At 44.6% G+C, this 27,510-nt stretch overlaps 1 protein-coding gene and 1 long non-coding RNA gene across 5 annotated transcripts in view; both read right to left on the reverse strand.

Moving 5' to 3' along the window:
* Positions 1-19,290: 19,290 nt before the first annotated feature.
* Positions 19,291-27,510, reverse strand: part of LOC115183932 (ubiquitin thioesterase ZRANB1) — a 49,349-nt gene continuing 41,129 nt past the window's right edge. For all 4 annotated transcript variants that reach the window (XM_029744910.1, XM_029744914.1, XM_029744909.1 and 1 more), the window contains 2 exons: positions 21,886-22,115; positions 19,291-20,725 (listed from right to left, as the gene is read on the reverse strand). In XM_029744910.1, coding sequence (XP_029600770.1) covers positions 20,513-20,725; positions 21,886-22,115 — 443 coding nt within the window. In that variant the 3' untranslated portion in view covers positions 19,291-20,512. The remainder of the gene's footprint in view (positions 20,726-21,885; positions 22,116-27,510) is intronic.
* On the reverse strand, positions 26,242-27,293 carry LOC115183933 (uncharacterized). The gene is made up of 2 exons (XR_003874126.1): positions 27,010-27,293; positions 26,242-26,925 (listed from the first exon to the last, which is right to left on the reverse strand). It is a non-coding gene; the product is annotated as an uncharacterized LOC115183933 (long non-coding RNA).

Here is a 27,510-nt window from a genome sequence, read left to right on the forward strand (position 1 = left end):
CCCATTGTCAGGTCTCTAGGTCTATTCTGTTTTATGCCACAAAATATAACATTTTTTATTTTGATCTTAATTAGATTTTGATCAAAAATATTTTTTGATCTAAAATAGACAAAGAAAATATGATAATAAACTATATATATATATATATATATATATATATTATCATCAAACAGAAAGAAAAATACATTACAGATGACTTTATCATCAGCAATTGTAATCTGAGTGAACTTTAACCACTTTCCCGACCAATACGTCCTGCTATCATCATCATCATCATCATCATCATCATCAGGGTTTCACAGTTGTTTCAGTTCCCAGGTGTTTACCACCAAAGAGCCCTATTATACTGCAGCGGATTGGTGGAAATGCCCTTTTCCCTCCCTATTATACTGCAGCGGATTGGTGGAAATGCCCTTTTCCCTCCCTATTATACTGCAGCGGATTGGTGGAAATGCCCTTTTCCCCTCCCTATTATACTGCAGCGGATTGGTGGAAATGCCCTTTTCCCTCCCTATTATACTGCAGCGGATTGGTGGAAATGCCCTTTTCCCCTCCCTATTATACTGCAGCGGATTGGTGGAAATGCCCTTTTCCCTCCCTATTATACTGCAGCGGATTGGTGGAAATGCCCTTTTCCCTCCCTATTATACTGCAGCGGATTGGTGGAAATGCCCTTTTCCCTCCCTATTATACTGCAGCGGATTGGTGGAAATGCCCTTTTCCCTCCCTATTATACTGCAGCGGATTGGTGGAAATGCCCTTTTCCCTCCCTATTATACTGCAGCGGATTGGTGGAAATGCCCTTTTCCCTCCCTCAGCCACGGAATATCATAAACAACAAAGTGTTGTGTTACCGAGAGGGCATGTGTTGGCCGATCTCTGACATAACATATTGTAGATAGAGCCCCTGTAAGAACAGAGGACAAACGTAGCTGGTTACTACAGCATGGATGCGATGATGGCCCGGGATTCAATCCGATAACTTTTACATCCTCGTTTTACGCTGTTGAACGCGACGCGGCGTGACGTCATACTTCCAGGCTCAGTCCCGTAATCTTTTTTTTTGGAATTCGGCTCGACAAATCTATCATCAAATTCGTGAAAACGCGGTCATTTAAGATATCAAATTATATTTGTGGATGAATTTACTTTCTGCCAGATGCCTTTTTATTAAATTTTTGTTGTTGTTGAGATGAAGACCATTTGCGCTACGTTTTTTTTTTTTGCACGTTGAAGAACATTCAAAAAGCCAACAAAAGTTTTTTTTAAAAACGACAAGGCTACTTCCTAGAAAAAAATGGCGTGTCACTTTCATAGCGTATAACGTGCTGGACTTAAAAGATAATTTACGATTGAGACGTCATATGAACTGTTTACCGTGAATGCAGTCATTGCCTTTTGTTAAGAGTCTAAGCCGGGTTTACTAAAGCTAACATATTGAAATTATTTTTAAGATGGTCCTACCAATGATTTTGAATCTTTTAGGACCCCCTTTAGGTATAACAAAAATATATATTTAAAAAATAATTATTTGATGAAATGTTGAATTTGGCCTTAATGCTCTTAGCCCATAGAAACGCATTGAATAACATATTAATACATGGGGATAAAACAGTCAAAGAAAATTATCAAAAGGAAGTTTGTTTTAAAGTTTCTGCCCTATATCTGAGAGATATAAAGAAAGATCAGGAAATGATTCATATATATTTTTACCCATATTTACTGAGAAACAAAATTATTTTACTGGTACCAGGCTACCTTTAGACAAGTCTTGACAGGCTTTTGTGTTCGTGAGAGTCTCACCTTGCCATAGTGGTCATATTATACTGAACAAATATATAAAACGCAACATGTAAAGTGTTGGTCCCATGTTTCATGAGCTGAAATAAAAGATCCCAGGAATGTTCCAGATGCACAAAAAACATATTTCTCTAAAATGTTGTGCACAAATTTGTTTACATTCCTGTTAGTGAGCATTTCTCCTTTGCCAAGATAATTAATCCACCTGACAGGTGTGGCATATCAAGAAGCTGATTAAACAGCATGATCATTACAAAGGTGCACCTTGTGCTGGGGACAGACCACTCAAATCTGCAGTTTCGTCACATAACACAATGCCACAGATGTCTAAAATTTTGAGGGAGCGTACAATTGGCATGCTGACTGCAGGAATGTCCACCAGAGTTGTTGCCAGAGAATGTAATGTTAATTTCTCTACCATAAGCCACCTCCAACGTTGTTTTAGAGAATTTGGCAGTACGCCCAACCGGCCTCACAACCGCAGACCACGTGTAACCATGCCAACCCAGGACCTCCACATCCGGCTTCTTCACCTCCGGGATCGTCTGAGACCCCCTCCCATCCAGAGACAGCTGATGAAGCTGAGGAGTATTTCTGTCTGTAATAATGCCCTTTTGTGGGGAAAAACTCACTCTGATTGGCTGGGCCTGGCTTCCCAGTGGGTGGGCCTTAGCCCTCCCAAGCCCAACCATGGCTGAGCCCTTGCCCACTCCCATCCTAATTTATTCATTTCAATTGACTGATTTCGTTAAATGAACTGTAACTCAGCAAAATCGTTTAAATTGTTGCGTTTATATTTTTGTTCAGTATAGTTTTGTAGGCCAAACCTTTCGGGCGCTACAGACGTTTTCTTGAGAAGACCCATGGTCTCTTGGTCTGACAAACACTCTGCAGCTCAGCCACCTTCCACCACAGATGGAAGGCTGCCACTGGTGGATGCTATGGATTGAGACACAGTCCATGCAACAAAATATATATATATATTGTATCTCTAGCTTAGACATATTTGATGGGGATATTTTCTATTTACTATGCTAATTGATTTTCCGTGGGGGGGGCCACAGATATCGACTCTAGGGGATAAAAGTTGCACAGCCGACAAAAGCGCGATGGGATTGAATCGTGGTTACATTGAAAATATTCAAAATACATCAATAAGACATAAAAAATATTCAAAATACATCAATAACACATTAAAAATACATCTATAATACATTAAAAATATTCAAAATACATCAATAATACATCAAAAACACATTAAAAATATAAAAAATACATCAATAACACATTAAAAATATTAAAAATACATCAATAATACATTAAAAATATTAAAAATACATCAATAACACATTAAAAATACATCAATAATACATTATTTTGGCAATTGTAAGTTCCAAGGTAAAACAATATTGTTCCACATCGTCCAGGTCAGTCAGTGTTCAACAACACGTTTCTCCCAACGCTCTGATTGTAGTTAATCATATCCGACTTATTGGGAGTCGTGTTACACACGGCGCTCCAGAGACAACAGGAGACAGTTCAGTTTATTACGGAGGGATTCCACTCCTCTCAGAGCTTTAGGATTCAATCTGATCGCGAGTTATAAAGCCACTCTTCTCAGAGCTTTAGGATTCAATCTGACCGTGAGTTATAAAGCCACTCCTCTCAGAGCTTTAGGATTCAATCTGACCGTGAGTTATAAAGCCACTCCTCTCAGAGCTTTAGGATTCAATCTGATCGTGAGTTATAAACCACTCCTCTCAGAGCTTTAGGATTCAATCTGATCGTGAGTTATAAACCACTCCTCTCAGAGCTTTAGGATTCAATCTGATCGTGAGTTATAAAGCCACTCCTCTCAGAGCTTTAAGATTCAATCTGATCGCGAGTTATAAAGCCACTCCTCTCAGAGCTTTAGGATTCAATCTGACCGTGAGTTATAAAGCCACTCCTCTCAGAGCTTTAGGATTCAATCTGATCGCGAGTTATAAAGCCACTCCTCTCAGAGCTTTAAGATTCAATCTGATCGCGAGTTATAAAGCCACTCCTCTCAGAGCTTTAGGATTCTTTTTTCTTTTTTTAAAGGCAATTTCTGATTGAGCCGACACATTGCAGCGTTTACCGTGAATGGGATCTCCACAGACGCAGTAACATTACCTTAACAAGCTGCGTTGTCGACAGCGTTTTATACGGATTGAATCCCAGCCCTACTCTCTCTCTCTCTGAACCTCAACATGAAACTGGACTATTCCCTCAGATAGCCCTGTGTCTATCCTGAAAGACGCTGAGTGAGACTCTCTCTCTCTCTCTGAACCTCAACATGAACCTGGACTATTCCCTCAGATAGCCCTGTGTCTATCCTGAAAGACGCTGAGTGAGACTCTCTCTCTCTCTCTGAACCTCAACATGAAACTGGACTATTCCCTCAGATAGCCCTGTGTCTATCCTGAAAGACGCTGAGTGAGACTCTCTCTCTCTCTCTGAACCTCAACATGAAACTGGACTATTCCCTCAGATAGCCCTGTGTCTATCCTGAAAGACGCTGAGTGAGACTCTCTCTCTCTCTCTGAACCTCAACATGAAACTGGACTATTCACCTCAGATAGCCCTGTGTCTATCCTGAAAGACAGTGTGAGACACATCTCACTGTCAGCAAGAGGGGAGGACGTCATTTGCTGTACATTATTGGATAAGAATACATTTTGTGCAGCTGTCAAGATACACAATGTTTATTACTCACTGAAGAGGATGTTTGTGGTTTTAACTGTTTTGCGAGAGGACACACTGTCTGTTTTTCTCTCTGTTTGGCAAGATAACATTTTTATGGGTCTCCTTGCAAATGGACAAGCAAGTCTGACTCTCTCTCCCTTATTGACGGCGAAAGGAAACCGCTTGTGACTCTCCTACGTGAGCGATTTTAGTTGTGTTGAGCCCCACTACACATCTCTGATCGATTGATCTCCGTGATCAGGAAAGGATTCAAGCTCAACTTGCATTCCTTTATGACTCAGGAAAACACACCATTTTTTTGCAGATATCATTTCCCCTCCAAAATGGCTTCCAATAATGTGGGTGGTTCTGGATATTTTTCCCCTCTTCCTTCCTTCCTCCATTGTGGTATTTTTATATAATGAGGCACATCCCCCCCATTGTTGGTGTTAAAAGAGTTTTGCTAGATTTGTTCCTGTTAGATTTGTATTGCCTAGTTCAATGTTCCTATAACCATTAGTCCCATGTGATCCCTCCATCCTCCTCCTCTCTTCTTCGTGCTTTTGAAAGACGTGGCTCTTTGGGCCGTTTTGCTATTTTACTCTATTATAAAAAAAAAACGGGTAGTTTGTATCCTGGATGCTGATTGGTTGATAGCCGTTAGTTATTCACGATAATACATAAATGCCTGTTTTACAGTTCCATTGGAATGAACTCTGTACTTGATCAGAGTACTAGGGAAACGGTGTCCCAGCAATAGCAAAAGAAGAGACAGCCAGCCAGCAGTGGGTTTTATTTTAGTGTGAGTATTTGTTACTTGTGCAAGGTGATCATTTATCATTCAGTGCAGCTCAAATAAAATAAAAAAATGATTGAGATTTAGCTGTGTGTGTGTGTGAGAGTGTTTAAAAGCAAATGACTCCATCATCTAACATCTACCTGGGGCTGGCAGGGAGCCTAGTGGTTAGAGGGGGGAGGCAGGTAGCCTAGTGGTTAGAGTGGAGGGGAGGCAGGTAGCCTAGTGGTTAGAGTGGAGGGGGGCTGGTAGCCTAGTGGTTAGAGTGGAGGGGCGGCAGGTAGCCTAGTGGTTAGAGTGGAGGGGTGGCAGGTAGCCTAGTGGTTAGAGTGGAGGGGCGGCAGGTAGCCTAGTGGTTAGAGTGGAGGGGCGGCAGGGAGCCTAGTGGTTAGAGGGGAGGGGCGGCAGGTAGCCTAGTGGTTAGAGTGTTGGGCCAGTAACCTGAAAGGTTGCTGGATTGAATCCCCGAGTTGACGAGGTAAAAATCTGTCGTTCACGGGCAGAACAAGGAAGTTAACCCACTGTTCCCCGGTAGGTCGTCATTATAAATAAGAAGAATTTGTTCTTAACTGACTTGCCTGGTTAAATAAAGGTTATACACACCATACTGACCCAAAAGTTATTTTATTGGCATTTACATATGTCCCCATTATCAGTAAAACATAATCAAAACCTATTTCTTTCACTTAATTGCTGTGTTGTTTCATTCTCAACCAGGATTTCTATGGAACGCCGTTTGGGTCAAAAAAGATACACGTCAAATAATCTTGTGGACCAATCAGGACCTGAATATGACTGCACGTCACATAATAATTTATGTGTTTAATTTAAATAAAGGTTAAATAAACAATAAGTACACAGACCTCTCTACATACATCTGCTGTATTCATATACACTGAACAAAAAATATTAAACGCAACATGTAAAGTGTTGGTCAAATTTTTTAAGAGTTGAAATAAAAAGACCCCCCCACAAAAAATGACATACACACAAAAAAGCTTATTTCTTGTTTACGTCCCTGGTAGTGAGCATTTCTCCTTTGCCAAGATAATCCATCCACCTGAGGCATATCAAGAAGCTGATTAAACAGCATGATCATTACACAGGTGCACCTTGTGCCGGGGACCAAGTGTAACCATTGCCAGCCCAGAACCTCCACATCTGGCTTTTTCACCTGTGGGATCGTCTGAGACCAGCCACCCGGACAGCTGATGAAACTGTGTGTTTGCACAAACTGTCAGAAACCGTCTCAGGGAAGCTCATCTGCATGTTTATCCTCCTCACCAGGGTCTTGACCAGACTGCAAATACTCACCTTCGACGGCCACTGGCGCGCTGGAGAAGTGTTCTCTTCACGGATGAATCCCGGTTTCAATTGTACCGGGCAGATGGCAGAGTGTGTATTTAGGAAAGGTATTCCTTGCCACCCATTCTAAAACGAACTGCAGCTCTTTGTTAAGCGTGGCAGTAATTTCAGTCGCTGTAGTAGCTGACGGGTATAGTGTTGAGTCCATCCGCATACATAGACACTCTGGCTTTACTCAAAGCCAGTGGCATGTCGTTAGTAAAGATTGAAAAAAGTAAAGGGCCTAGACAGCTGCCCTGGGGAACTCCTGATTCTAACTGGATTATATTGGAGAGGCTTCCATTAAAGAACAACCTCTGTGTTCTGTTAGACAGGTACCTCTTTATCCACATTATAGCAGGGGGTGTAAAGCCATAACACATATGTTTTTCCAGCAGCAGACTATGATCAATAATGTCAAAAGCCGCACTGAAGTCTAACAAAACATCCCCCACATTATTTTTTATCATCAATGTCTCTCAGCCAATCATCCGTCAATTGTGTAAGTGCTGTGCCTGTTGAATGTCCTTCCCTATAAGCGTGCTGAAAGTCTGTTTACTGTAAAATAGCAATGTATCTGGTCAAACACCATTTTTTCCCAGAAGTTTACTAAGGGTTGGTAACAGGCTGATTGGTCGGCTATTTGAGCCAGTAAAGGGGGCTTTATACTATTCTTGGGTAGCGGAATAACTTTTGCTTCCCTCCAGGACTGAGGGCACACACTTTCTAGTCGGCTTAAATTGAAGATATCGCAAAAAGTAGTGGCAATATCGTCCACTTTTATCCTCAGTAATTTTCCATCCAAATTGTCGGACCCCGGTGGCTTGTCATTGTTGATAGACAATGGTTTTCACCTCTCCCACATTCACTTAACAGAATTCTAAATTACAACGCTTGTCTTTCATAATTTTGTCAGATATACTTGGATGTGTAGTGTCAGTGTTTGTAGCTGGCATGTCATGCCTAAGTTTGCTAATCTTGCCAGTGAAAAAAATCATTAAAGTAATTGTCAGTATCAGTGGGTTTTGTGATGAATGATCCATCTGATTCAATGAATGATAGAGCCGAGTTAGCCCCTTTTCCCCAAAATGTCATTTAAGGTGCTCCAAAGCTTTTTTTTACTATCATTCTTAATATAATTTATCTTTGTTTCATAGTGTAGTTTCTTCTTTTTTATTCAGTTTAGTCACATGATTTCAAAATTTGCAATACGTTTGCCAATCGTTTGTGCCGCCAGATTTATTTGCCTCATCTCTCTCAACCGAACCATTTTTCAATTCCTCATCAATCCACAGTTTTCACAGTTATTTTCTTAACGGCTGCATGCTTATTAGTAACAGAAATAAGCAATTTCATCAATGTGTCAAATACAGCGTCTGTTTTGCTCCTCATTACACACCAACAAATATTATTTACGACAACAACATAGGAATCACAACAAATCTTATTGTATGACCTCTTATACACTATATTAGGCCCAGCCTTTGGAACTTTGGTTTTCCTACATATGGCTACCATACTGTGATCACTACATCCGATGGATCTGGATACTGCTTTCAAGCACATCTGAGTTTGAGTTTTTTTTTTATTACAGGGACAGTGCACATTAAATCAACTTTTCAATATAAGTGACGGTTTTAGCCAGCCGGCTCATTTTCAACCGCAGTCACTGGGCAGCTTATTAAAAACAATTATAGTAACAATACAAACAAACAATGAGCAGAGAGCTAATGCAGAGCAACACAGAACAAGCAACATGTTGCATGCAGACAGAGCAATAGCACAAACATCAAAAAAACTAAATACATAAAAAAAGGAAACAGTGTTTCCACACCTCACAAGCTACAGACAACATGGAAAGTGGCAATACACAGCTAGGGATTATGTTCACTAGTCTGACTGTCCTTTAGCCAAGTCTTTATGTTCTATGAAGCTCTCACAGAGAAAGCAGATTGACTAAAGGTGTTTTTCCTTAAGGGAACTACACAGTCACCTCTCGTGGCAGACCTTGTGGATCTACTGCCGTGGGGTTTTGGGTTTTTCTGTTTAACAAAAGTACTAAGTCTACTATTTCTGCAGCGTTAGTAAAGATGTGATCAATACATGTTGATGATTTCATTCCTGTGCTGTTTGTAACTACCCTGGTAGGTTGACTGGTTACAGTTTGAAGCTTTTTCTTGAGTGGGCAGTTTGATGAAAGCCAGTCAATATTTAAAATTACCTAGACAATATACCTCTCTGTTGATATCACATACATTATCAAGCATTTCACACATATTATCCAGAGACTGAATGTTAGCACTTGGTGGTCTATAGCAGCTTCCCACCAGAATGGGCTTTAGGTGATGCAGATGAACCTGTAACCATATTACTTCAACAGTATTTAACATGAGATCCAGATAGTGACTGTTAGCACTTGGTGGTCTATAGCAGCTTCCCACCAGAATGGGCTTTAAGTGAGGCAGATGAACCTGTAGCCATATTACTTCAACAGTATTTAACATGAGATCCTCTCTAAGCTTTACAGGAATGTGGTTCTGAATATAAACAGTAACATCTCCACCATTGGCATTTGTCTTCTCTGTAAATATTATAACTAGGGATGCACGATATATCGGTGAACATATCGGAAACATTGATGTATAAACTCAGTGAGCGAGTTTATTAGCAAGTGCATCAGTGATGTTGTACCCACTGTGACTATTAAAACCTTCCCTAACCAGAAACCGTGGATTGATGGCAGCATTCGCGCAAAACTGAAAGAGCAAACCACCGCTTTAAATCAGGGCAAGATGACTGGAAACATGACTGAATACAAACAGTGTTTGTATAACATGACCGAATACAAACTATTCCCTCCACAAGGCAATCAAACAAGCTAAGTGTCAGTATAGAGACAAAAGTAGAGTCGCAATTCAACGGCTCAAACACGAGACGTATGTGGCAGGGTCTACAGTCAACTACAAAACTGAAAACCAGCCCCGTCCCGGACATCAACGTCTTGCTCCCAGACAAATTAAACAACTTCTTTGCTCGCTTTGAGGACAATACAGTGCCACTAACACGGGCCGCTACCAAAGCCTGTGGGCTCTCCTTCTCCGTGGCCAACGTGAGTAAAACATTTAAACGTGTTAACCCTCGCATGGCTGCCGGCCCAGACGGTATCCCTAGCCGCGTCCTCAGAGCATGCGCAGAGCAGCTGGCTGGTGTATTTACGGACATATTCAATCAATCCTTATCCCAGTCTGCTGTGGCAACATGCTTCAAGATGGCCACCATTGTTCCTGTCCCCAAGAAAGCAGGTAACTGAACTAAATGACTACCGCCCCGTAGCACTCACTTCTGTCATCATGAAGTGCTTTGAGAGACTAGTCAAGGATCATATCACATCCACCCTACCTGATACCCTAGACCCACTTCAATTTGCTTACAGCCCCCATAGGTCCACAGACGACGCAATCGCACACTGCACACTGCCCTATCCCATCTCAACAAGAGAAATACCTATGTAAGAATGCTGTTAATTGATTACAGCTCAGCATTTAACACCATAGTACCCTCCAAACTCGTCATTAAGCTGGAGACCCTGGCTCTCAACCCCGCCCTGTGCAACTGGGTCCTGGACTTCCTGACGGGCCACCCCCAGGTGGTGAGGGTAGGAAACAACATCTCCACCCCACTGATCCTCAACACTGGGGCCCCACAAGGGTGCGTTCTCAGCCCTCTCCTGTACTCCCAGTTCACCCATGGCTGCGTGGCCATGCAAAGACCCACACGGCGTTCCATAGAAATCCTGGTTGAGAATGAAACGACTGACCAAATGAACAACGAAACAGCACAGGAAGTGAAAGAAACAGGTTTTGATGATGTTTTACTGGTAATGGGGACATACGTAAATGCCAACAAAATAACGTCTGGGTCAGTATGGTGTGTGTGTGTGTGTGTGTGTAACCTTTAACTAGGCAAGTCAGTTAATTGATCATTGATAAGTCATTGTCTCAATGCAGCTTTATAATGCTGTGAAAAGATCCAGGAACCCAAATGATTTGGGTGGAAACCATCCTCCTTATAAAACGTGTTTTGTATCCAAAAGGCATCGAAATTGTCTACATTAATTACGTAGCCAGTTGTGAAGAGAAAGAATCCTGCTAAAGCGTTCAGTGCCACGATTCAGAGAGGGATCAGAGAGGGATCAGAGAGGGATCAGAGAGGGCACAGGGCCAGATATGATGGGTCTTTTATTAGTTTCTAGCAGAGAATCAATCAGCTCTTTAAAATCCTGATTCAACTGTTCAGAGATGCCCTTCATAATGTCATTAAAACCCACATGGACGACGATAGAATCGATTTCCATGTCCTGGTGTAGTACATTCAGGAGAGGCTTAGTAATGTAATTTAATCGAGCTCCGGGATAGGACATTGTTTTTACACTAGGAGCGGTCACATTTCTTACCATGGAGCCTCCCAAAATCACGGTTGGCGAGAAGGACGAGGGAATCCTTCCACTCCCACACTTCACAGGATTCTGAGAACCCTTTATGGACAGGCGAGAGGCAGGATAACATGAGCCCGTAACTCCTGGCTCAGGCCTACGACAGATGGAGAAGCCCCGCTCAAACCAGAAAAGGGAGGGAAGGTTGCCGACGTCGACTTCAAAATCGTAGGGGAAGGAGTAGGCACAGCGGCCGCAGACACAGGTACCCCCAGCGATGAAGGTCCAGGAAGATCAGGCTCCAGGGTGGCGAAACGGTGGTTTGTATCGGCTCTGGGCCTCTCGTTGGGGGTGTAGACTGCTTTGGGGGAGGCCGCCGCGCTTTGGATTCCACGATTCGTGTCATGCGACCATCGTTGATTGCCATGCTCCTCTTGCTGTGCTCCTTCGACTCCATTATCAGATGGGGGAGGAGAGGCAGGAGATAACACCCCTGGTGAAAAAAAAACTCTGGGCAACACGAGCCCGTCGAATAACGACAAACGACAAGGCGGAAATGCATTCAACAAGCGTGAACGCCGTCCAGCCACCGGCGTAGAAAAGGTAAACATTCCACACTGCGTTTTCCCCAGTTTCTTTGTAGGCTGGCGACCTGCGTGATCAAGGAAGCCACCTCAAGCCTATAATCAATGGCCGCATTGGAGCTCTGAATGATCCAGTTTGTCTCGAAACAAAGCGTAGTAGATACAGCTCCTATAACGCTGGGAACGTTCATTTACTTATCCAGACAAAGAGGGCTCCATTGCAAAACTAATCTGGAAATAACTATGTTAGCTTGATGGCTAGCAGTTTAGCGGCTCTTTCAAGCAGGCTTCAACCTGGTCAGGCATTAACTACGAACATTCGAACACAATTGCATTTTATCGATGGCAAATTGAATGCACAGAGATACCGTGATGAGATCCTGAGGGCCATTCATCCACCGCCATCTAGTTCAGTTAGTAGAACATGGCTCCAGGTCCTCTGTAGTTCAGTTAGTAGAACGTGGTCCTCTGTAGTTCAGTTAGTAGAACATGGCTCCAGGTCCTCTGTAGTTCAGTTAGTAGAACATGGCTCCAGGTCCTCTGTAGTTCAGTTAGTAGAACATGGCTCCAGGTCCTCTGTAGTTCAGTTAGTAGAACATGGCTCCAGGTCCTCTGTAATTCAGTTAGTAGAACATGGCTCCAGGTCCTCTGTAGTTCAGTTAGTAGAACATGGTCCTCTGTAGTTCAGTTAGTAAAGCATGGCTCCAGGTCCTCTGTAATTCAGTTAGTAGAACATGGTCCTCTGTAGTTCAGTTAGTAGAACATGGTCCTCTGTAGTTCAGTTAGTAGAACATGGTCCTCTGTAGTTCAGTTAGTAGAACATGGTCCTCTGTAGTTCAGTTAGTAGAACATGGCTCCAGGTCCTCTGTAGTTCAGTTAGTAGAGCATGGCTCCAGGTCCTCTGTAGTTCAGTTAGTAGAACATGGTCCTCTGTAGTTCAGTTAGTAGAACATGGTTCCAGGTCCTCTGTAGTTCAGTTAGTAGAGCATGGCTCCAGGTCCTGTGTAGTTCAGTTAGTAGAACATGGTCCTCTGTAGTTCAGTTAGTAGAACATGGCAGCAGGTCCTCTGTAGTTCAGTTAGTAGAACATGGCTGCAGGTCCTCTGTAGCTCAGTTGGTAGAGCATAGCTGTGTTTTGGATAAAATTGTCTGGCATATAGTATGTGTTACTCTGGTTCCCATCACCAGGGGGCAGTGTGAGTTCTGGTTCCCATCAAAATCAAATCACATTTTATTGGTCACATCCACATGGTTAGCAGATGTTAATGTGAGTGTAGCGAAATACTTGTGCATCTAGTTCTGACAGTGCAGTAATATCTAACAAGTAATCTAACAAATTCACAACTAACTACCTAATACACACACAAATGTAAAGGGATGGAATAAGAATATGTACATATAAATATTTGGATGAGCGATGGCCGTGCGGCATAGGCAAGATGCAGTAGATGGTATAGAGTACAGTATATACATATGAGATGAGTGATGTAAGATATGTAAAAATTAAAGTGGCATTATTTAAAGTGACTAGTGATACCTTTATTAAATCCATTTATTAAAGTGGCCAGAGATTTGGGTCTGTATGTTGGCAGCAGCCTCTCTATGTTAGTGATGGCTGTTTAACAGTCTGATGACCTTGAGAAAGAAGCTGTTTAACAGTCTGATGACCATGAGAAAGAAGCTGTTTTTCAGTCTCTCTGTACCAGCTTTGATGCACCTGTACTGACCTCGCCTTCTGGATGATAGCGGGGTGAACAGGCAGTGGCTCGGGTGGTTGTTGTCCTTTTTGGCCTTTCTGTGACATCGGGTGCTGTAGGTGTCCTGGAGGGCAGGTAGTTTGCCCCTGATGATGCATTGTGCAGACCGGTTGATGGCGGTGCAGTTGCCTATCACCTTACCAGGTGATACAGCTCGACAGGATGCTTTTAATTGTGCATCTGTAAAAGTTTGTGAGGGTTTTAGGTGACAAGCCAAATTTCTTCAGCCTCCTGAGGTTGAAGTGGAGCTGTTGCGCCTTCTTCACTACACTGTCTGTGTGGGTGGACCATTTCAGTTTGTCCGTGATGTGTACGCCGAGGAACATGAAGCTTTCCGCCTTCTCCACTGCGGTCCCATCAATGTGGATAGAGGGCTGCTCCCTCTGCTGTTTCCTGAAGTCAACGATCATCTCCTTTGTTTTGTTGACGTTGAGTGAGAGGTTATTTTCCTGACACCCCACTCCGAGGGCCCTCACCTCCTCCCTGTAGGCCGTCTCGTCGTTGTTGGTGATCAAGCCCACTACTGTTGTGTCGTCTGCAAACTTGATGATTGAGTTGGAGGCGTGCATGGCCACGCAGTCGTGGGTGGACAGGGAGTACAGGAGAGGGCTGAGCACGCACCCTTGTGGGGCCACAGTGTTGAGGATCAGCGAAGTGGAGATGTTGTTTCCTACCTTCACCACCTGGGGGCGGCCCGTCAGAAAGTCCAGGACCCTATTGCACAGGGCGGAGTTGAGACTAGAGGTTGACCGATTAATCGGCCATAAGGCCGATTTGAAGTTTTCATAACAATCGGTAATCTGCCTTTTTGGACGCCGATTACGGCCGATTACATTGCACTCCACAAGGAAACTGTGTGGCAGGCTGATCACCTGTTACGCGAGTGCAGCGTCAAAAGGACCTTGTGGCAGCAAGGAGCCAAGGTAAGTTGCTAGCTAGCATTAAACTTATCTTATAAAAAACAATCAATCTTAACATAACCACTAGTTAACTACACATGGTTGATGATATTACTAGGTTAACTAGCGTTGCATATAATCAATGCGGTGCCTGTTAATTTATCATCGAATCACAGCCTACTTCAACTTCGCCAAACGGGTGATGATTTAACGAAAAAAGATTTAGCGAAAAAAGTACAATCGTTGTACAAATGTACCTAACCATAAACATCAATGCCTTCCTTAAAATCAATACACAGAAGTATATATTTTTAAACCTGCATATTTAGTGAAAAGAAATGTATGTTAGTAGGCAATATTAACTAGGGAAATTGTGTCACTTCTCTTGCGTTCAGTGCAAGCAGAGTCAGGGAATATGCAGCAGTTTGGGCCGCCTGGCTCGTTACGAACTGTGTGAAGACCATTTCTTCCTAACAAAGACTAATTAATTTGCCAGAATTTTACATAATTATGACATAACATTGAAGGTTGTGCAATGTAACAGCAATATTTAGACGTAGGGTTGCCACCCGTTAGATAAAATACGGAACGGTTCCGTATTTCACTGAAAGAATAAACGTTTTGTTTTCAAAATTATAGTTTCCGGATTTGACCATATTAATGACCAAAGGCTCGTATTTCTGTGTGTTTAATATAATTAAGTCTATGATTTGATATTTGATAGAGCAGTCTGACTGAGCGGTGGTAGGCAGCAGCAGGCTCGTAAGCATTCAAACAGCACTTTACTGTGTTTTCCAGCAGCTCTTAGCAATGCTTCAAGCATTGAGCTGTTTATGACTTCAAGCCTATCAACTCCTGAGATTAGGCTGGCAATACTATAGCGCCTACAAAAACATCCAATAGTCAAAAGGTCTATGAAATACAAAATGGTATAGAGAGAAATAGTCCTATAATAACTACAACCTAAAACTTCTACCTGGGAATATTGAAGACTCATGTTAAAAGGAACCACCAGCTTTCATATGTTCTCATGTTCTGAGCAAGGAACTTAAACGTTAGCTTTCTAACATGGCACATATTGCACTTTTACTTTCTTCTCCAACACTGTGTTTTTGCATTATTTAAACCAAATTGAGCATGTTTCATTATTTATTTGAGACTAAATTGATTTTATTTATGTATTATATTAAGTTAAAATAAAAGTGTTCATTGTTCATTCAGTATTGTTGTAATTGTCATTGTTACAAATATATATATATATAAGAATCGTCTGATTAATTGGTATCGGCTTTTTTGGTCCTCCAATAATCGGTACCGGCGTTGAAAAATCCTAATCGGTCGACCTCTAGTTGAGACCCAGGGCCTTAAGCTTAATGATGAGCTTGGAGGGTATAATGGTGTTGAAGGCTGAGATGTAGTCAATGAACAGCATTCTTACATAGTTATTCCTCTTGTCCAGATGGGATAGGGCAGTGGGCAGTGTGATGGCGTTTACATCGTCTGTGGACCTGTTGAGGCGGTAAGCAAACTGAAGTGGGTCTAGGGTGGCCGGTAAGGTGGAGGTGATATGATCTTTGACTAGTCTCTCAAAGCACTTCATGATGACAGAAGTGAGTTCTACGGGGCGATAACTGAACTGAATGACTGACTATCTATTCCTTCTTTGGTACAGTAGCTATCGAGGCCATCTTGAAGCATGTGGGGACGGCAGACTGGGATAGGGAGCGATTGAATACATCTGTAAACACACCAGCCAGCTGCTCTGCGCATGCTCTGAGGACGCGGCTAGGGATGCCGTCTGGGCCAGTAGCCTTGCGAGGGTTAACACGTTTTAAATGTCTTACTCTCGTCAGCCACAGAGAAGGATGGGGGGGAGGGGGGGGCTGCAGTCCTTGGTAGGGGGACGCGTCGGTGGCACGGAATAATCCTCAAAGCGAGCAAAGAAGGTGTTTAGCTTGTCTTGTGTTTCCAGTACTTGTCTTATATTATGTCCAATGTAACGTCCATGTAAAAAACCTGTCTGATTAGGATGAATAATATCTGACAAAACATTTAAGTCATTTAGCAGACGCTCTTATCCAGAGCAACATACAAATTGGTGCATTCACCTTATGATATCCAGTGGAACAACCACTTTACAATAGTGCATCTAAATCTTTTAAGGGGGGGGGTTAGAAGCAGCTCCGTAGGCAAGCACCATGGTCTTGTAGCGGATGCGAGCTTCAACTGGAAGCCAGTGGAGAGAGCGGAGGAGCGGGGTGACGTGAGAGAACTTGGGAAGGTACTTTAATTCTATGCGCCAAGCGTTTAGCTACAATTTTTGCATCACAGCACTGAAGTGTAAGAGTCCACCAATTTTTTTTTTTAAATGGACTGGATCTTTATATATATATACACACCACTTGGATCCTGTTTCAGTAATAATGAAATCAGACCTTGTCGAGTGTCTGATAATCTACCATTTATATAGAAGTGGTTAAAACATGCTAATAAAGTTCTCTTCAGTATATCAAAAAAAAGTTTGGTATACCTCCACTGGTATGCCATCCAGCCCTGGAGTTTTCACAGAATTAAAGGCTTTAATTGCATCAAGAAGTTCCTCCTCTATAATTTGGCCTTCACACGAATCTTTCTGTACAGATGTTAATTTCACATTATTAATAGTAAAAAAAAAATCCATACAATTAGCTTCGGTTAGTGGAGATGGAGGAAACTGAAACGAAAACATGTTCTTAAAGTACTTTACTTCCTCTTTCAAAATATCGTTTGGTGAATCATGGGCAACTACATCATTTGTAGTTTCGGTAAATTATTTTTGGTAGCATTTCTACGTTGACGATTTTTTTAAAGAATTTGGTGCATTTTTGCCCATATTTCATTCAGTTCGCTTTATTTTTTTATAATATATTACACTGGATCTTTCTTGAATAAGTTCCTCCATTTCTTTTACCTGGCACTGTTTCCAAATGCTAACATTTTTAGCATCTCATTCAAAGTCATGGTACTGATGTTAGCATTACAGTATGTACCAATCATCTATCAGAAGAGAAGATTGCAAAACGAGAGGGTTTACTTCGCCCCAAAAATCTCTCAATAAGTGTTGGATTGTCAACAAAAAAAGTGAACTGCTAATTTGCTACGTGAGGTTTATATGCAGACTAGGGCGCGTGCGCCATCGCCCGCATGTGGATTTTGTACATCCACACCAGGCGCAAATCTGGACGCGTAGGTTGAAATACCAAAACGAACTCTGAACCAACTAACACATTAATGGACATTTTGGCTAGCTAGCTTGCTGTTGCTAGCTAATTTGTCCTGGGATATAAAAATTGGGTTGTTATTTTACCTGAAATGCACAAGGTCCCTTTTTTCTTCCTGGATCTTTCTAGAATTTCGACCCATTTTGGAGTCACATAACATCGTGTTTTCTCTACTCTGACAATTCATCCACAGATAAAAAGGGGAAACCTAGTTGGTTTATAGTCATCATTTATCTTCTTCTTCTGTGGACTTTATATGGCGGTTTGGTAACCAACTTTAAGGTGCGTTACCACCACCAACTGGACTGGAGTGTGGACCTCAGTTCACCTTTCAATCACCCACATGGGTATATGCTACTAAAAACCAATGAGGAGATGGGAGAGGCGGGACTTGCAGCACGTCATCCAAACTGCTCGCGCACATCAACGAGCTTCTGTTTGGCTACTTGGCTCTATTTCCAAACTGCTCACGCGCGTCTAGTCAGCATGTTAGGTTGTTACAAATGGATGCCGTGGCATTTCGGCAACTGTGAAAAAAAACTACTTTATATGGGAGTTGTGCCCGTTGTTCACACTCGTATCTGCCCTCTCATTGGCTAGAATGGTCCCACTCAATTATCTTGTCAATATAATAGAACATCTTTGCTGTAAGTGACTCTGTTGAGCTTCACAATCCATTTGAGATACTTGCAGATGATTTGGACATGATGCCGGAAAATGCTAATAAATCGGTAGCATAACGTGAATGGGATTTGTGCCAAAAATGCTAATAATCGGTAGCATGACATGAATGGGATTTGTGCAAAAATGCTAAAACAGTGTCAGGTAATAAAACCAAATCATGGATTGCCATCATACCTTTTCCATAAGACTGCTTACAGAGTAAGCAAATCAATTGTGTCATTTTGTCATTTGGGTGAACTATCCCTTTAATGGACTCCTTTTAGAAAAGCAGCTGAGTGTTTGTTATTTTAGGCCCATCTCTTCTCCCACCATAATATCGATCCACCGCTGGAACATCAATGACTTAATACATCACACTAACAAATGGCACCCAACTTGTACAGGTTTTCTCCTCACAGAGTGAATGATGGAAATAATCAAACAAAAACACAGAAAAACCAAGAGCAGAAAAAAGTATAAAACTCTTCCTCTCTCTGCCCCCCCCCTCGCCCTCTCTCTTCCCCCCCTCGCCCTCTCTCTGCCCCCCCCCTCGCCCTCTCTCGCCCTCTCGCTGCCGAACTCTCCTAAACAAATAAATAGTTATACCATCCAACTTCTCTCGCTCTCCCTGTACCCCTCTCTCCCTCGCTCTCCATGTGCCCTCTCTCTCTCTCTCTCTCCCTGTGCCTCTCTCTCCCTGTGCCTCTCTCTCTCTCGCTCCCCTGTGCCTCTCTCTCGCTCTCCCTGTGCCCCTCTCTCTCTCTCTCTCTCTCTCCCTGTGCCTCTCTCTCTCGCTCTCCCTGTGCCCCTCTCTCTCTCGCTCTCCCTGTGCCCCTCTCTCTCTCTCGCTCTCCCTGTGCCTCTCTCTCTCGCTCTCCCTGTACCCCTCTCTCTCCCCTCGCTCTCCTAAACATAGTTTTACCATCCAACTTTTTTAAAGGATTTTGCAGAAGGGATAAACGATCCAGAAAAACAGATGCTCTTCCTGGTTAACCTTGTAGATACACACATTGTGGGATGAAAAGTCTCCTTAATAACTCTGCTTTAGCTTTTAAGCTAATTCTGTTAGCATTTATAATCCTCTAAATAGAATAGTTTAATTTCATGAGTGCAGCAGTCTTTTAAGTTTCCTTAAATATAACTATAGCTTCCTAAACATAGTGCTACTTCTCTCTGGTGGAGGGGATTGAAAACGACAAGTATTCTCAATAACAAAATAGGTAGCGGAACACTTTAGAAAAATTGTTAAGTAATGTGGTTTCGTAGGTAGATGTCCATAGTAGTGATGGTCAATGAGGATTCCTGTCTTCCACTTTGATGCTGGTATTTTTGTTGTTGTTTCCTAGTACATCATTTATACAACACATGCATTATTACAATGATGGATAAATAATTACACTGGGAGAAATGGAAAAACTAAATATTTTAAAGATGATTAACATTTCACAAACTATAGTTGTTTATTTAAAATACTATGGGTTGCTACTTGTGGTAGTCGCTGTCCTTGGGGGCGTTCGTAAATTCACTCCGGCTATCTACTCCCATTTCAGAACACTGTCGTCAGTGTGAGAGAGGGACAGAATATCTGATTCATTTATAAAAACACGCAACACCCGCTGAATATGACCGGTGTCAGTAAACCTCTGCAAAAAAAACTAAAAATAACGTAATTCAATTGTTGCCAACAGAACAGTTACAAACACTCTGGATAACATGTAAACAGCCTAACCTGCTCTACTAGGGAGAGTAAAATAGTCAGAGTGAGTTGTTCTCTCATTATGTGTCTGGAAGTAGCTAGCAAGGTAGCCACCAGTTAGCCAGTTAGCTTGGGTGCTTGATTGCCGTTGTGCGCTCTGAATTTACAACCTGACAAGGCTCTCCTGAGTGAATTTACGAACGCACCCATTGTTGTTGTCATGGTTTTGTCGAGGAGATTCTAGAACGTGTTCTAGAGTGTTCTTTCAGAACCAGGGCAAGTCTCCTCTCTTCAGTGCTTCTGAGACGGCAGAGTGAAAAGACCATTGAACGCTCCGCCCGCGTCCCAAATGGCAACCTATTCCCTATATAGTGCGCACTACTTTTTTGAGCAGAACCCCTATGTGCTTTGGGATACAGCCTCAGGTGGCAGCGCAGAAGACCGTCGATCCTCTTCGAGGTGAGGAGGCGTATGGTACTGTATGAAGGATGCTAGTGGTCTCGAGTCCCATCCAGTGACGCCATCTCCTCCTCTGTCACCCTCTCCTGTGTCTGTCACTGTGTCCTTCACCTCCTTCACTCATCTTCATCCTCCTCCTCCCCGTCGGAGAGAGAGGCGCAGGGACAGATCTGTCGGTATCCATCCAGCCAGTTCTCCACCATTTGTGTGACCAGAGGGTGGTTGCGTCGACGGGACGACTTCTGCATTGCGGCCAGCATGCCTCCCTCCGTTACACAGCAGTCCAACCACTCCCTCAACAACTTCTCCTGCTGCTCCTCGTTACCCATCTAGAGAGAGAGAGAGAGAGAGAGGTAGGAGACAGAGAAAGAGAGAGAGAGAGAGAGAGAGGAGAAAGAGAGAGAGAGAGAGGTAGGAGACAGAGAGAGAGAGGTAGGAGACAGAGAGAGGTAGGAGAAAGAGAGAGAGAGAGAGAGAGAGAGAGGAGAAAGAGAGAGAGAGAGAGAGGTAGGAGACAGAGAGAGGTAGGAGAAAGAGAGAGAGAGAGAGAGAGAGGAGAAAGAGAGAGAGAGAGAGAGAGGTAGGAGACAGAGAGAGAGAGAGAGAGAGAGAGAGAGAAACCATGCTTTAGACAATGTATCTGTTACACAGCAGTCCAACCACTCCCTCAACAACTTCTGCTGCTCCTCATTACCCATCTAGACAGATAGAGAGACACACATTGGAAAGAATTAACAAAAAAACTAAGCAAACTAGAATGTAATGTATGTGGGTATAACTGACAGTAAAGGGACAGTTATTAATGTATGTGGGTATAACTGACAGTAAAGGGACAGTTATTAATGTATGTGGGTATAAGTGACAGTTATTAATGTATGTGGGTATAACTGACAGTAAAGGGACAGTTATTAATGTATGTGGGTATAACTGCCAGTGATGGGACAGTTATTAATGTATGTGGGTATAACTGCCAGTGATGGGACAGTTATTAATGTGTGTGGGTATAAGTGACAGTAATAGGACAGTTATTAATGTATGTGGGTATAACTGACAGTAAAGTGACAGTTATTAATGTATGTGGGTATAAGTGACAGTTATTAATGTATGTGGGTATAAGTGACAGTTATTAATGTATGTGGGTATAACTGACAGTAAAGGGACAGTTATTAATGTATGTGGGTATAACTGCCAGTGATGGGACAGTTATTAATGTATGTGGGTATAACTGCCAGTGATGGGACAGTTATTAATGTATGTGGGTATAACTGCCAGTGATGGGACAGTTATTAATGTGTGTGGGTATAAGTGACAGTAATAGGACAGTTATTAATGTATGTGGGTATAACTGACAGTAAAGTGACAGTTATATATATATATATATATAAAAAAAAAACATCTTTCTATAGTTTAAACAGATGTATTTTAATATTATGTAATTAGATTTACGCTGGGGGCGCGCGGAAATTGTAGGCTAAGAGTTAATGTTTACCTCGTGTGCAGACAGGAAATGTACGTGCAGCAGTTTCCTCTCGCTGTCCACCAGCGGCAGGAAGGTTACGGTGACGTCGTCGTCGGTGTTGAGGTTGGCGCCCGCGCCGCGATTGTCGTAGCCGTCGTTCTCCATGGCGACCAGGGCAGAGAAGTGTCCACGCGTGTAACCCAGGGCGATGGGACTCTTCCAACAGAAGCTCTGCTCCCACAACAGGGGCAGGTACACACCTGTACAGGTAGAGAGACAGGTCAGTCTCAGACAGGTACACACCTGTACAGGTAGAGAGACAGGTACACACCTGTACAGGTAGAGAGACAGGTACACACCTGTACAGGTAGAGAGACAGGTACACACCTGTACAGGTAGAGAGACAGGTCAGCCGTGTACGTCCCAGTACATCACTAGTACAGAGGTCCCAGTCATCCAGGACCTCTATACCAGGCGGTGTCAAAAGAAAGGCTCTAAAAACTCCAGCCACCCAAGTCACAGTCTGTTCCCTCTGCTACCGCACGGCAAGCGGTACCGAGTCGTCGAGTCTAGGTCCAAAAGGCTCCTGAACAGCTTCTACCCCAAAGCCATTAGACTGTTGAACAGTTAATCAAATGGCTACCCAGACTTTGTGCCTTTCTCTCCTACCGACATGTACATAGATTTTTAGTACTATCCCTCCAACTACCTCGTACCCCACTACCCCGACTCACTACTACCTCGTACCCCAGTACCCCGACTCACTACTACCTCGTACCCCACTACCCCGACTCACTACTACCTCGTACCCCGACTCACTACTACCTCGTACCCCAGTACCCCGACTCACCTCGTACCCCAGTACCCGACTCACTACTACCTCATACCCCAGTACCCCAACTCACCTCGTACCCCAGTACCCTGACTCACTACTACCTCGTACCCCAGTACACCGACTCACTACTACCTCGTACCCCACTACCCCGACTCACTACTACCTCGTACCCCAGTACCCCGACTCACTACTACTTCGTACCCCAGTACCCCGACTCACTACTACCTCGTACCCCAGTACCCTGACTCACCTCATACCCCACTACACCGACTCACTACTACCTCATACACCAGTACACCGACTCACCTCGTACCCCAGTACACTGACTCACTACTACCTCATACACCAGTACACCGACTCACCTCGTACCCCAGTACACCAACTCACTAATACCTCGTACCCCACTACCCCGACTCACAACTACCCCGACTCACTACTACCTCGTACCCCGACTTCCTACTACCTCGTACCCCAGCACCCCGACTCACTACTACCTCGTACCCCAGTACACCGACTCACTACTACCTCGTACCCCACTACCCCGACTCACTACTACTACCTCGTACCCCAGTAAGTACCCCGACTCACTACTACCTCGTACCCCAGTAAGTACCCCGACTCACTACTATCTCGTACCCCAGTACACCGACTCACTACTACCTCGTACCCCAGTACCCCGACTCACCTCGTACCCCAGTACCCGACTCACTACTACCTCGTACCCCGACTTACTACTACCTCGTACCCCAGCACCCCGACTCACTACTACCTCGTACCCCAGTACACCGACTCACTACTACCTCGTACCCCACTACCCCGACTCACTACTACTACCTCGTACCCCGACTCACCACTACCTTGTACCCCAGTAAGTACCCCGACTCACTACTACCTAGTACCCCAGTACACCGACTCACTACTACCTCGTACCCCAGTACCCCGACTCACCTCGTACCCCAGTACCCGACTCACTACTACCTCGTACCCCGACTCACTACTACCTCGTACCCCAGTACCCGACTCACTACTACCTCGTACCCCAGTACCCCGACTCCCTACTACCTCGTACCCCAGTACACCGACTCACTACTACCTCGTACCCCACTACCCCGACTCACTACTACTACCTCGTACCCCACTACACCGACTCACTACTACCTCGTACCCCAGTACCCTGACTCACCTCATACCCCACTACACCGACTCACTACTACCTCATACACCAGTACACCGACTCACCTCGTACCCCAGTACACCAACTCACTAATACCTCGTACCCCAGTACCCCGACTCACCACTACCTTGTACCCCAGTAAGTACCCCGACTCACTACTACCTCGTACCCCAGTACACCGACTCACTACTACCTCGTACCCCAGTACCCCGACTCACCTCGTACCCCAGTACCCGACTCTCTACTACCTCGTACCCCGACTCACTACTACCTCGTACCCCAGTACCCCGACTCACTACTACCTCGTACTCCACTATCCCGACTCACTACTACCTCGTACCCCAGTACCCCGACTCACTACTACCTCGTACCCCAGTACCGACTCACTACTACCTCGTACCCCAGTAAGTACCCCGACTCACTACTACCTCATACCCCAGTACCCCGACTCACTACTACCTCGTACCCCACTACCCCGACTCACTACTACTACCTCGTACCCCAGTAAGTACCCCGACTCACCACTACCTCGTACCCCAGTAAGTACCCCGACTCACTACTACCTCGTACCCCAGTACACCGACTCACTAATACATCGTACCCCAGTAAGTACCCCGACTCACTACTACCTCGTACCCCAGTACACCGACTCACTACTACCTCGTACCCCAGTACCCCGACTCACCTCGTACCCCAGTACCCGACTCACTACTACCTTGTACCCCGACTTACTACTACCTCGTACCCCAGCACCCCGACTCACTACTACCTCGTACCCCAGTACACCGACTCACTACTACCTCGTACCCCACTACCCCGACTCACTACTACTACCTCGTACCCCAGTAAGTACCCCGACTCACCACTACCTCGTACCCCAGTAAGTACCCCGACTCACTACTACCTCGTACCCCAGTACACCGACTCACTACTACCTCGTACCCCAGTACCCCGACTCACCTCGTACCCCAGTACCCGACTCACTACTACCTCGTACCCCGACTTACTACTACCTCGTACCCCGACTTACTACTACCTCGTACCCCAGCACCCCGACTCACTACTACCTCGTACCCCAGTACACCGACTCACTACTACCTCGTACCCCAGTACCCCGACTCACCTCGTACCCCAGTACCCGACTCACTACTACCTCGTACCCCGACTCACTACTACCTCGTACCCCAGTACCCGACTCACTACTACCTCGTACCCCGACTCACTACTACCTCGTACCCCAGTACCCCGACTCACTACTACCTCGTACCCCAGTACACCGACTCACTACTACCTCGTACCCCAGTACCCCGACTCACTACTACCTCATACACCAGTACCCCGACTCACCACTACCTTGTACCCCAGTAAGTACCCCGACTCACTACTACCTCGTACCCCAGTACACCGACTCACTACTACCTCGTACCCCAGTACCCCGACTCACCTCGTACCCCAGTACCCGACTCTCTACTACCTCGTACCCCGACTCACTACTACCTCGTACTCCACTATCCCGACTCACTACTACCTCGTACCCCACTATCCCGACTCACTACTACCTCGTACCCCAGTACCGACTCACTACTACCTCGTACCCCAGTAAGTACCCCGACTCACTACTACCTCATACCCCAGTACCCCGACTCACTACTACCTCGTACCCCACTACCCCGACTCACAACTACCTCGTACCCCACTACCCCGACTCACAACTACCCCGACTCACTACTACCTCGTACTCTACTACCCCGACTCACTACTACCTCGTACCCCAGTACCCCGACTCACTACTACCTCTTACCCCAGTACCCCGACTCACCTCGTACCCCGACTCACTACTACCTCGTACCCCAGTACCCCGACTCACTACTACCTCGTACCCCAGTACCCGACTCACTACTACCTCGTACCCCAGTACCCCGACTCACTACTACCTCGTACCCCAGTACCCCGACTCACTACTACCTCGTACCCCACTACCCCGACTCACAACTACCCCGACTCACTACTACCTCGTACTCTACTACCCCGACTCACTACTACCTCGTACCCCAGTACCCCGACTTACTACTACCTCGTACCCCAGTACCCCGACTCACTACTACCTCGTACACCCCTACCCCGACTCACTACTACCTCGTACCCCAGTACCCCGACTCACTACTACCTCGTACCCCAGTACCCCGACTCACTACTACCTCGTACCCCAGTACCCCGACTCACTACTACCTCGTACCCCAGTACCCCGACTCACTACTACCTCGTACACTGACTCATTACTACCTCATACTCCACTACCCTACTCGGTACAGCTACTCCTTGTATATAGACTGTATATAGCCTCGTTTATTTTATTGTGCTACAATTTTCTTATCAATTTGCTAATTTTCGTACTTTTTAACTGCAATGTTGGGAAAGAGCTCGTAAGTAAGCATGTCACGGTAAAGTCTACACATAAAATTTGATTTTATTAAGATTTTATTTGATCCCAAAATAATAGCAAATGAAAACACTTATTCCCAAACGAGGTCCTTGAGTGGTCCTTTTCATGATCTAGTGTTGCATGCATTGGTTGCTAGAGCTTTTCTATTAATTGTAGTCTGTTTAGAACATGAAAGGAAAGGATTTGGAGATCTGTGTAGTTTTGATGTTACCCAGCAACCATGTTGTTCCTATAAGGTTTCATATGTAGGCTCAGCTTAGGTACACACACACACACACACACACACACACACACACACACACACACACACACACACACAGTCTCTATCTACAGCTTCCTCTGGTCTAATAACACACTATTTCACCTGATTGTTTTCATGCAGGGTCCAGGTTGTTAAAGTCCTGCCACCCACTCTATAATGACATGAAGTGTGTGTGTTTCTCTCTCTCTACAGGTCTGGGGTCAGACTGACTGGTCTGTGAGTTATAGCTATAACCGTTACGTAGCTGCCCATTACGCTTGGAGGAATGAAGTGTCTGGGTCCTTGTAAAGCGCTACGTTAAACCTGCATATTATCACAATAGACTCCCAAGATAATGATTTTACCGCTCCACTCACCTTGGAAACGAGTGTAGCCTAACGTTTCTCCACTCCGCTCACCTTGGAAACGAGTGTAGCCTAACGTTTCTCCGCTCCGCTCACCTTGGAAACGAGTGTAGCCTAACGTTTCTCCACTCCGCTCACCTTGGAAACGAGTGTAGCCTAACGTTTCTCCGCTCCGCTCACCTTGGAAACGAGTGTAGCCTAACGTTTCTCCACTCACCTTGGAAACGAGTGTAGCCTAACGTTTCTGCACTCACCTTGGAAACGAGTGTAGCCTAACGTTTCTCCGCTCCGCTCACCTTGGAAACGAGTGGAGCCTAACGTTTCTGCACTCACCTTGGAAACGAGTGTAGCCTAACGTTTCTGCACTCACCTTGGAAACGAGTGTAGCCTAACGTTTCTGCACTCACCTTGGAAACGAGTGTAGCCTAACGTTTCTGCACTCACCTTGGAAACGAGTGTAGCCTAACGTTTCTCCGCTCCACTCACCTTGGAAACGAGTATAGCCTAACGTTTCTCCGCTCCACTCACCTTGGAAACGAGTGTAGCCTAACGTTTCTCCGCTCCACTCACCTTGGAAACGAGTGTAGCCTAACGTTT

This window comes from Salmo trutta, unplaced genomic scaffold, assembly GCF_901001165.1.
Source record: "Salmo trutta unplaced genomic scaffold, fSalTru1.1, whole genome shotgun sequence".
Classification (NCBI taxonomy): domain Eukaryota; kingdom Metazoa; phylum Chordata; class Actinopteri; order Salmoniformes; family Salmonidae; genus Salmo; species Salmo trutta.